Source organism: Epinephelus lanceolatus, chromosome 1 (genome assembly GCF_041903045.1).
Source record: "Epinephelus lanceolatus isolate andai-2023 chromosome 1, ASM4190304v1, whole genome shotgun sequence".
Classification (NCBI taxonomy): Eukaryota; Metazoa; Chordata; class Actinopteri; order Perciformes; family Serranidae; genus Epinephelus; species Epinephelus lanceolatus.
This window is the reverse complement of record NC_135734.1, coordinates 16,590,531-16,602,930: the sequence shown is the minus strand read 5'-3', so window position 1 is coordinate 16,602,930 and position 12,400 is coordinate 16,590,531. Positions and strand designations below refer to the sequence as shown.

Here is a 12,400-nt window from a genome sequence, read left to right as displayed (position 1 = left end):
TGAGTAGTTTCTATTTATAAGTCAGAGGAATGCACACAAGCAACAAAGATGATCCAACATTTTTGTTGCTTTCTCCAACTAAATCATACTTACAAACTACATCATGTCATTTTTGCCCACGTGGACTACTTCAAATAATTTGTCAGTTGTGAAAAAGGCTACGTTTCATAGGATACTCCAAACTTTAAGGAATGTACACTGCAAAGTTTTAGTTCCTATTTGTCACATGCTGATCACGGGCTTTGATGGTCGCTTTCTCCTCGCATATCTACTGGGCAGGTGACCAGCAGAATGCATGGAGGGTGAAAACAGACAGATTTGAGGTGTTTCTCCTCTATTTTAATAACTAATATCCTACCTTGCCATATATTAAGTGCAAGTTCCCTTAAATGTTATGATCTAATGTAATGCGTTAATAATTGTAGCTATGCACAGGGGGCGACTGGCTATGGTACTGCCTCTTTAATGCTGCCTTCAAGTTCTAATAGTGGGCTCAGACTTTTCCACTTCTAGTTGTAAATACGATATTTTTAATCTAACAACAAAATGTACCAAACAATGTGAGCTTGTTCCTGGAGGATATTTTACTTGAAGAATCTAGTATTGCAGCAGCATATGTGCATGATTACACAGTGTATGAGGAATAATACAAATAGAGAAATTGGCTTCACAATTTCGGGTTTTATGAATATTCATTGTACTAAAAGTTATTCTTGTAGGCTATATTATCTTACTATTTTGCCATCACATCTCTGCACATGTATAAGAAAAAAGAAAATTCTCACTTACTGGTTTTATTTAGTACACGAATTATCTGTCGTTTGCATACGTATTATTTTTCCTATTTCCCATAGCACGCGAAGGCAGCATAACAACCGACGACAGTAACTGTTACGGCTTGACACTGTAGCTTTTAGCTCACAGACAAGAAACAGCGGCGGTATCGTACAAAGAAATAACCTGCCATAATGTAAGTCCATCATCTTTCTACCAAAAGTTGTTAAAATCAAATGTTACTCGGTCTAACCTGCCTAACATACCGGCCTTCCGGGTAGTTTGATGAAACAGGATCACAGAAAAGCAACGCCCAAAACTTTGCAACTAACGTTAGCACGCAACAAGTGCTAGGACGGTAGTTTTTCAAATTTAGCTAAGCTAACGTTAGCCAGCACAGGGTTACATTAACGATCAGAGCTTGGCAGTTTTGCCCTATGTCAGCGTTCACTTGCTAGAAAAGTTAGACAGTTAAAGAAAAATATAAATTGCAGGCTTGTGTAACTTCCACAAGTGCGTAAAAAATGCTGGACAATGCTAGTTTAGCATTTCCTCTGGGTTCGAGCTTTCTGCCTTAACCACCACCACCTACGTGTATACATACAGTTAAAAACGAGCTGAAACATTACGTAGTTTAGTTGTGGTTTTTAATAGTGCATTTGTGATTGGGAGTCATTACAATTAAAGCGAAGTACAAGTAAAGTTAGTGGTAACACGTCTAAAGCAGTACATGTATTGACGGCTAACATGCCAGTAACGTTAACGTTAATCATTAATTGCATAGTGTTGATAAAAGGGTAATTGCAGTGGTGTGGCTAGGACTGGTTGGTGTTTTATTGTTAGCATTCATTGTTTATCAAACGTTGGTCAGGTTAGAATAGAAAAACAGCGCAAGTCAAATCAAATTCCCGTTTCCTTATTTCCAATAACCTCCCCCATCCCTTCACCCGTTTCCACACAACCTCATACGTACCACTCAACACAGGAAGTCGGTCTAAATAATATGAATGTAGTTCAGAATGTACAAGGGCAAAACAATATCCTGTATGTTCCGAAGTTATTTTGCAGCCCTGATCAAATCTATCCATATTTGAATAGTACTTGTATGGGTGATGCTATTCCATGCTCAAGTCAGCTCCAGGTTTAGAGGCCTTGTGAACAGTCTTTAAGTAATACGTCAGATTTTCGGTCAGTTGATTTTTCTAGTTTTTTTTTTTTTTTTTTTTTTTTTTTTTTTTTTTTTTTTTTTAGATTTGCAACCCAGATTTTGCATGTTGAAATAGACTTAGTGGTGTTTTTAATGATTCAGTGGTGGGCGGTGTTACAGACTGGATTTTATGATGTTAGGATAGCAAAAATCATGTCATCAAGATTGTCACTTTTCATGTTGTTTTTTTAAGTGTTTTGACATTGCTCAGCCTTAGGTGATGCAATCAGCCAATGGTTCGCTATGATGCACAATACAGTCACACTACACATGTACATGACACAATGTCTTAACTACCTACTACCTACACTTTTACAGTGCAGTAGAGTAGGTACATGTTTAGCCAAATTTATACATCTTTTTTTCTGTTTGGTTTAACAAATAAGTAGAAATTGATACAGTATAGGTAATAGCAGACAGGTTTTTTTCTACAAATCAGCTGCTCCTTTGCTTCAGGAAGACCTTGTTGTTAAGTCAGTTTGGATGTCATGGTGTAGAAAATGGATGTATGTGGTAAGCATATAGCCATTTGAACCAGTTTCTTACATGACATTTTCACCAACAAGTGAACAGTAAAACATCAAAGTGAAGCTAAGTCCTATCATAAAAAAATCTCATGCAATTGCCATCACTTTGGACTTTCAGTTTTAAGTCTGTGAACACATCTTATACTATGCAGTCAATCGGCTGTTTACGTGGCAGACATTGTGACATGTCAATAGGGCAGTAAGGGAAGTGCGCAGGTGTAATTATTAATATCATGAATCATTGCTGTTGTTTACACCAGGCCAATTTCAAGCTGGCTAACCTGGTATGACTTAAATGAAATGATGTCATCATCCATTTTTATGCTGCCGTGGCAGTAGGCATTATGTTTTAAAGTTGTCCATATGTCCGTCCTTTTCATTCTCATGAATGTAATACCTCAAGAAGTTCTTAAGGGAGTTTCTACAAATTTGGAATTTGGTGGTCAAAGGTCACTATTACCTCTCAAAAGATATTTGTGGCCATAAGAGAGGATAGAATGATGACATGTCAATATTTTATATACAAAAAATGAAAGGTCACATTCACTGTGACATCATAATGTTCTGCAAAAACACTTTTCTGGGCATTATTCAATGTCTTAAGTCAGGAACAGAAGAGGAGATATTTGATCGAATACTGAATTGGTGACACTAATCTTGGGTGCCCACCTTCAAACTGTGGTGTTTGTAGATCTTCTGTGCTGTTGGGTTGACGATGTGTGTGAAGCATACATATTTTAGAATATGTACCTTATTTGCAGCAAGATCCAGAGCCTATTTGAAGCATTTTCTTCACTTCACTTTACGGGTTCGCAGAGGCATACAACCAAGAGGCTAGTGACTGCGCTTTTGCTTTTTGTAGTATGACAAGTCTGAATATCTGCTGTGTAAAAGGTCAATAGAAGACATGGTCACTCATAAAGAGCAGAAATTCTACCAAAAAATTCTTCGACATTTGATAAAAACACAAGTGGCAGTGGTACATCTGTATGATGACGGGCAGGCAGCAGGAATTACTAACTGACTGGTTGATAAACAGAAAATTAATTACTATTCTGAGAACCAATTAATCATTTAAGTATTTTTTGTGCAAAATGAACACAGATTTCACAAGTTTCAGCTCATCAAAAGTATTTTTTCCCCTGTGTTTTTTCTAAGTCTTTGATGATAGTAAACTAAATGTCTTTAGGTTTTGGACTGTTGGTCAAACAAATCAGGATTGCTGTGCCTACAGCCCCACACCTACACCTTCTTACCTGCAGCACTAGTCCAACCTGTGTCACCAAACCTGTAAACATGAACTTGTTTTGCCTTTCTGGGTTCTTGAAGGCGTCTAACGGGGGAGCATACTCATTTAATTTAGCCCACCTATTCACCATTGTTAGGTTTGGTGTTTATCTTCCTTTTGGAAGGCGTTACGTCATGGATTGTTTCTCTTCAGGAAATGTAGTAGGTTAGACTTGGCAGCCTACATCAACATAGTTTCCACAGAGTTGACTGCAATATGTTCCTGTATTGTTTTAACCTAGACAGCTGGAATGTACATGAGCTGTTTTATCTCACTCTTACACCAATGCTATATTTAAAGGGGGCATCAGCTGCACTCTGAAATGCTGACAGATGTTTATGCACTCTGGCTGGCTCTGGTGGTTACACTAGACCTTCTTACACAGAGATCACACTTTTAGGCTGCTACAAAATCTTAACAAAATCTTCTTTATGCACCTGTGGCATTTTTACACAGCACCAAATGATGACAGCATCATTCCGCTTGAGTATATGATTATAGACTGCATCCTGGCATCGCGGAATCAAAACAGACGTGATGGGTGTTACCTGTAGCACAACAGCGTCTGCCTCTAGTGTGTTGTGAAACATTTGTGTTGACAGCAGTGCTTTATAACAATAACAATGGCAATACATGGCAATGATAATCATTTACCCTCTCTGTTATATGGCGGCTGATCTTATCCTCTGCTTAGAGGATGAGGTGTCTCATATCTTATCATTTTCCTAATTTGTGGACAGTTACAGCCGCTGTTCTTCTTTGAGTTAGCTGCTAACTGTTAACAGCTACTTTTTAAATCTCCTGCAGTGGGTCGCACGCATAACAGAACGTCAGTCTGTTCTGCCCGTGGTCCTGTCCTGCTGCTTATCCTGTTTTATACAGACACTATTTCAGCACTGTTACTACCTCAAATGGTGGCTTAAAGGCAAGACCACTCTGTCCCCCTATTCTGTGATTGTACCTTATATAAAGTACAGTGATGTAGCATAACGGCACGATATTCCCACCTTGAACAGGCAGTGTTTAAAGGGTCTACTCTCTCAGCCACTCTGCTCTTTGACAACTAACAGCTGGGTTGCAGATCAACCGGCTGTCAGACAAATAGGTTTGTTTTGTCATGCAGCAGTGTACATGAGGATTGTTCACATATTGATACTAAGCTAAAGCACTGATGGTATGCTCTCTGTAGCACAAGTAAGGCTTGGTTGGGTTGGTAAATTCACTGGGATTTTAAAAGAGGTGGAGGAAAGTTGGCTAGAATATACACATACTGTGTTACTGCTGCACTCTGCTTCCTCATAAGCAGTTATCGGTGTTTTCCAAAAGTAAGACAAGCCCTTTTTCTTTAATACCACGTGAGGGTTTGAGCATGTCAGCGGTGTCCTGGTCAGGAAGTCATTGCAGGTGTGGCTGATCTGATTTGTCACCCTCCTGTGAGAGTTGGTGTGCAGCAGATGTAATCTGCAGTTAAATGTTAATGGATCAATTTGTACTTCTCACTATCAGGTCCTTTGGCCCTCTTTAGCTTGTACTTTTGTTTCATACCTTGATTTAATATGAATCTGATATTTTACTTTGATGTCCCTGTCTTTATCAAAAAGGCATACAAAGCTGGTACCTGCAATTTCCTTTATAGCTTTGTTTGCCTCAGAAGATGATAAGAGATGTTTTGAACATAATAAATGTTTTGTGGGTTTTATGTTTGTATTGTTGTATGTATGGGTGTGTCTGCTTGCTGTGTGCAATGACTGCTTTGCATGTAAAGGTAGAGGAGAGATTCATCTACAGCTGTCTTGGTTGTCTTTTAATGTTGACTGAGTCTGAGCACATAGTGTAAACTGCCACACTGGTCTCTTGTACTGAGTCATGATAAATCCTGCATAATAATCCCTACAGTTTGCTGTAAAGGCCTTCAACCCATCCTTTTATCTTTCTTAGGAAATGTGTGGTCATTGCAGAGCAATGCTGCCTCAAGTCAGAGGGGGGCAGCGGCTAGCCACTGTAGAAAGGCCTGCAGGGACAAGGATGCATAGCACATCTAAAAACCATAAATAAATAGTTAAAGTAAACAGATCATTTCCTTGTTCCTGTTTCCATGGTTTATATTTGTGTCCATATTTAGAAACAATCTCCTCAAGTTGTTGAAAGATAATGAAACGACAAGCTTCAGATGATATAAAAACAAAAATTCAGAGGCATGCTTGTAGTTTGAGATGGGCTGGATGCATGTCATGTCAATATTGCACAGTTGTTATTTTTTTTTAATGTATTTCTCCTGTAGTCTTGCTTTACAAATTAATCTCCCTTCTCATATTATCCACCCTCAGTTCTCATATGATTTTTTTTTTCTGTATCACACTCCAGCCACCAGACAGACATGATGAATCACTAAAGCAAGTTAAAACACACCAATTTGCTTAATGTTTGCAGTTATTGGCAGAGGGACAACATAGAGCATGAGTGCAATATCAATATTCACATTAAAGACATGGCTAGAATGGCTCACCTCTTCCCCTTCCCAAACTTTAACAGATAATGCCCAGCAGGAATAGGTTATGTCAGTTATATGGCCACTTGATGTAAGTCTACAATATCAGTGACAGAGTATAAACATATCATATTCAACTTGTTATGTAACTGCCTGGCCCTCCTCCTTGTGCTGTGTAGCAAGCATTTACCTGCATCACAGCAGGTTACATATTAGACTGTATTGTGAGCTGCAATGTTTTTTTGTTTTTTTGTTGTTGTTGTTTTTTTTTTTTTCAGATTAACTTTTACAGGCATAGGACTGCAATCACCAGCTCATTCATTTACTACATTCACAATATTTCCAATGGCTTTGAACTTGATTCAGGAATTATACAGCTTCTGGATCGACCAGGCTAAGGGTGACAAAAACTGATTTTGGCAGTTGTGGTTAGGCTGTTTGCTTCCTCTCAACACCAGCTGTTATTAGTCACATGTGTCTTAACAGTTCATGTGCAGATTCAATGAAGTAGTATGCAAAGTATTTCTTAATGAAATCTCACAGAAGGCTAATATCTGCATGTAATTGTCATCATTTCACCAGGTCAGCAGGCGGTCCGGAAGGTTCTGGCGCAGCGTCAGGCAACAGGCGCTTGCAGCAGACCCAGGCCCAGGTGGATGAGGTATGATCACTGATGACTGGCCTACAAGGTCCACTTAAAGCCCCAGACTTATATTTTCCCACTGCTTGATAGTGATGATAATCCCCCAAAAAATACATTTATAATCACAGTTTATGTATGTTCTACCATTAGTACACAAATTCTTGATTTCTGTCTATAATTTTCAATGAAAGCTTTTATGTAGACCGTTAAATGTTTAAATGTCAAAGCCATTCACATGTTATTTACGTCAATAGACAAACTCAGGGGCAATTTTAGCTTGTGTGCCAATCTTCTCACTTAGCCTGCTCAGGTTATTTAACTCTAGTCGCCCCCCTACCTCTCTCCGTCGTCAGCCACTCTGTCACTTCCTTCTTCCTTAATGCACATTTGGAGCAAAGACTTACATAACCCTTGGCAGCAGTGTCATGAATCACTGCCATATGTAATCAGTAGCAGTCTACCTGCACATGTCAGTTCACATGCCAGAGGAAAATTATATTCAAAACCATGTCAGTAAGGCTACCAGGAAAAAATGGCTGCTAAGTCTCACTCCTCTAAATGTTTAGTTCTTAATCTTCATTACTGTTCTCTTTCTCACTTGTGACCCTCTTGAGGTTAGCCCCTCCTACACAGAACTTTAACCGTAGCATGTCACACACAGCCTCCAATTGGCTGCCAGAGGTTTATATAATCGCTGCCTCCATGGTTATGTAAGACCTGCTACACATTTCTCTGTCTCCACCCTGCCGCTCTGTCTGAGAGGAGGGGCAATTCTGGGGTTTGTGGATCAGTGGAACATATGGGTTATGTGTCGTCTGTGATACCACGTGTGTGCACACGCATGTCTCTCTGATTCTAGGTGAACTCTGTAGTTTAGCAGAAGCATGCATTACCTTTTTTTTTTTTTTACAAAGTAAGGTGTGATCTCTCGATTGTTGTTAGAGGTTACTCAGTCAGCTCTTACGGCATTGATGCCATCATTCTGTATCTACAGTATGGTTATATTTCCAATCTGTTAATTCTAAAATAACTAATTAAAGGAGAGCATCACTTAAAAGAACAATTTCACTATGTTTGTTCCATGGTCTAGGAAAGTTCAATCAGTATTAGTTAATATGAGCTACTCTATCTCTCTCAGAGCCAGAAAACAGTGACGCAAGTCTCAACTTGGTGATGTCATAGGGTGTAAAGTCTGGAGCTGCTCCAGAGACAGTGAATGAAAGCCTGATTTTGTGGACACATAGAATGTTAGGGCCTTTTTTTATGTCCAAATGAGCTCAGTTCTGAAACGGAAATATATCCATATACTCAGAACACTCCCCCCGGTGCTCTCAGTGTCATCTATAATATCTTCCCCAATTCATTATCTATGGAGCACCTCTTAATTTTATACCCTTTGACATCAGTAATTTGAGTTTTAGCACTCTAGTTTTGGGATTTGGGATTTGGGAGAGAGTTTTACATTGTTACTTATATTTCTTGGACTCTCTTAGACCATAAGAATAATATGTGTGTATTTTGAAAATGTAGCTCTGCTTTATAGCAGTGTGAGGTTGATCTTTAATGAGGTTTAGTCTGGATTAGCCAAACATTCAGATCCAGGACACCAGGGGACAGTCACTTGAACAAGACTGATGTTAAACCAAGTGTTTTATTCTTGTTTGTGTGTGTGGTAATGTGTGTGTGACTAGGTGGTGGATATTATGCGTGTAAATGTGGACAAGGTGCTGGAACGTGACCAGAAGCTGTCCGAACTGGATGACAGAGCAGACGCACTGCAGGCTGGAGCCTCCCAGTTCGAGACCAGCGCTGCAAAGCTGAAAAGGAAGTACTGGTGGAAGAACTGCAAGGTGCCTTCACACAGATTGGTCCAGAAAACACATCCATTTTCCCACTGTGCATGAGAATAACACTAACTGATCTACAATGAACACAAAAACAGACATAAAGTAGTTATATTGTAAACAAAAAGTCTAACCAGTGATAGTGGACTTTTCTGTTACTAAACAGACATCTTAATTCCAAGTAACGTGTGTGGCACTGATTCACTTTATCTTTACTCCTTACAGATGTGGGCCATCCTGATAGCTGTCATAGTGATCATCATCCTCATCATTGTTAGTGAGTATCAAACCTGGGCTTAGAGACGCTTGTCATTCACAGTGTCGACAGTGTCTATGATTTTAAATGAGTTACTGCTCATGACACCTAATATAAAGTGTACTTATAATAATATATATCTGGATTGTTGATATCTACAAACTACATGTGAATATATAGTATGTTTTAATTAGAGATACTGTTGTAAGTTAGTGCATTTACTGACATTGCTTGGTAAAGCTAATTCATAGAAGTCTTTCATCTAAAAAGTTCTTACCTACTTCATTCACAGTTTGGAGTTACTCCTAAAAAAGCAACAGGACGAGGAGGGGCGGAGGACAAAATGAAGAAAAGGAGAGGAGCAACGTACATAATTAATGTCTCAAAGAAGACCTCATGTGATTACTGGCTACTGAGCTCCACACATTTTTTCTCCTTGGCAGGAGGTCTTCATTCCTTGTCCTGGTTTGCCGTGTGTGTGTATGTGTGTGTGTGCTTGTGCATGTGCCTGAGTAAAGGATTGTCATGATACCTGTTTTACACTGCATTACTATACCATACCAGACGTCTTTAAACTTGTCCGAGAGTTCCATGCCACTTGCCAAAGAAAAGAGAAACGTTGATTATTAAAGTCAAACACAACCTATTAAGAAATCAAAGCACACACACATATACTCCAACCTCAGGACTAGAAGTGAAGAATGTTGTTGTAAACTCTCCTCAGCTTATATTTACTTTTTTTATGTTTTATTAATAGCCATTGATTTTGTGTGCCAGGCTAAGAGAAGTGCTTTTAAGGATGTGCTATTCTGTGTTTATCCAGATTGTAACAATAACCCTGCATATCACTGAAGAGACAATCTCTGAACTCGTCACCTACCGTCTGATGACAATATAGCCTTTGGGGATAACAGCCAATATTTTGGGAGATCCAGTGCATCCAGTAGCGATCTGGGCCAAGACCTCCTCTCCTGCGTGCTGGTTATTGTGTACAGTTTGATTAGCAGCTCCAGACAGGTCCAGACAACATGTCTGCTGATCTCTATAAACAGATATCTGCATATGAAAGCAGATAAATTAGGAAAAAAAGCTAATGTGTTGTCAGACGTTAGCCAATGGGTTTTAAGATTGCATTTTGGCAAATGCATTCCACCTCTTTTGTTCTCCACACAGCTTACCTGTAGGCAACCAAAGCCTGCTCAAACAGGACTGGTCAATACTAAGACTACAAACCAGAACGCTTCTGATACCAAAATCTTGTACTGTTTCCTACAGATATCTGCATACATATGCAGATATCTGTTTGTAGAGATTATTGAAGATGCTCCTTTTTAGCATAATTACATTTGTTCTGTCAGATGCCTATATTTTGATTTTTCTCCTCATTTTTTCAAAAAAAAAAAAAATGCTGGTCTGTCATTTTATGAATGGCTACAGTTGACCAGGTAATGGTGGGATCTGATGCCTTGTTTTATTTATGCACATTGTTCAGTGCTAAGTGAGTTCTCCATGTTAGACAGTTGATTTTGGATTAAATAAAGAACAATGTCATTGGTCACCCAACAACAAACAAGCTAACCAGTAACTCACTGTTGAACCACAGATCATACCTGACCATGTCCATCTTCCTTTGCAGGTAGGGCTTAGTTACAGTAGAAACTAGTATGAGCTTGTGTTTTGGTAAGTGGCTTTATGCTTAGACATACAGCCTCTAGCCTAGGCTAGGCTAGAAAGAAGTGCTACACTGGGTTTAGAGTGTCGAATTGTCTCAATCTGGTGCTCGTGCCAGAACATTTGCCTTTGTTTTATATATTTGAGCTCACAAAAGTAAGAAAATGTTCATACAGATGCCTTAATAGGTTTCTCCAGTGGAGAACAGCCAAAATACAGCCAGGCCTTATTGATCATATATACCAGCCAGTAAAAGAGTAGTGCCTTCTGAACTGTCCAAACAAATACTGTGCTTCTTGCTTCGTCAACTGAACATATTAACCTGTAATAAAAATCTTTTGTTTAGTCACACTGGCATTTATCCCACCTCATCAATGCAACGTACTTCACATGTGTGATATTGTAGTTTTATTATGCTTCTAACTGTAGCTTTTTTTTTGCAATCTATTATGTGTAGAACTAATCTTAGGGAGACTAAAGGATTTTTTGTGTAGGGGCTCGCTGCTGCTGCTGCTGCTGAGCAATATGAGTGTTTGAGTGTAGAGAAATGACTTACTGGGAAATGACAGTGTTGTATACCAACACTGGATGATTGCATTCCCTGCTGTTGCCTCCATCCTATTAAAATAAATGTATTTTAATGAGATAAACAATTTGGGATTACTTTGTATATTGATTTCACTCTGCTTGGAATTTCATTTCTGCAATTGCATTTTTCAGTAGTTTATAAGACAGAAGCAATTATTTGGCCTTTACAGTGTATGCATGATACAAAGTTTATTAAAATGAACACTAATACAAGGATGGACTCTTTAGACAGTTTTAGTTTTAGCCAGACTGTAGTCATTAAGGAAACTGTTAAATATCTTCAAAGACCACTGGGAATGCTTTCGCAGACCAGGCTTGTATCACAGATATGGAATTGTCATCATCCTCTTTAAGACCCAGTGACTTCCCGCCCATGCTTATGCCAGCCCACTGGGGATGCATTTGGAAATAAGTGCAATTCTACACTTTGGCCCTTTAATGCCTTTTGCTTGAATAAAACCGATTTAACTTAACAAAGCTTCATCAGTGTTTTTTGTGACTCTTCTTAGAAGCAGCTTGCCGGCTTGCTGTCTCACAGTTTCTTCCACCCTTTGTAGACGGCTATATTGTCCGTCATTCCTCTGTAGGAGCAGGATACAGCCAAGATATATACCTCCTCACTAAATCAAAGATCATCCACACTGCTGAGCATCTCACTGTCACTGACACCAAAAAGATTATAAGAACAATTGTCATGTGTTACATCATTACTGAGAACTTTCCACAGAAAAAGGGGGTTGTGGTCTATTATTACCAGCACCACCTGTTTACCTCATTAGCTTTCTCCCAAGAGCTTTAAACCGTATATTAGCCAGCCCCATGAGATTAACTGATTGCTTTTCATAACTCTGCTTTTGTCACTATTATTTTTACATGTAATATTACTCAAAAAGTATTTGTGCAGATTACTGCCATCAAGGCTGGGTTGGCCCTCCAGGTGAGCCTGGGGCAAAAATAAGCTGTGGGCCTCAACTGATCCTTATTGAAATTAATCTTACTACTACAAATATCCCATGATGAACCTTGAGCCTTTTGACCCCCTGAGGGTCTGAGGCACTGGGGCAGATACATGCTTTTGTCCAGTCAGTAATCCAAATGTACAACAGACTGACAG

At 39.1% G+C, this 12,400-nt stretch overlaps 1 protein-coding gene across 1 annotated transcript; it reads left to right on the top strand.

The window, feature by feature from the left end:
* Positions 1–851: 851 nt before the first annotated feature.
* Positions 852–11,763, top strand: vamp3 (vesicle-associated membrane protein 3 (cellubrevin)). The gene is made up of 5 exons (XM_033627549.2): positions 852–970; positions 6,867–6,945; positions 8,619–8,777; positions 8,997–9,048; positions 9,320–11,763. Coding segments are annotated over exons 1-5 (309 nt in total). The 5' UTR covers positions 852–968; the 3' UTR covers positions 9,337–11,763.
* The last annotated feature ends 637 nt before the right edge of the window (positions 11,764–12,400 follow it).

What these genes read in the sequence shown, in the direction of transcription:
- vamp3 (XM_033627549.2), top strand. An exon ending in CCCAGGCCCAGGTGGATGAG is followed by an intron (nt 6,946 to 8,618) that starts GTATGATCACTG and finishes GTGTGTGACTAG; the next exon opens with GTGGTGGATATTATGCGTGT. An exon ending in ACTGGTGGAAGAACTGCAAG is followed by an intron (nt 8,778 to 8,996) that starts GTGCCTTCACAC and finishes TACTCCTTACAG; the next exon opens with ATGTGGGCCATCCTGATAGC.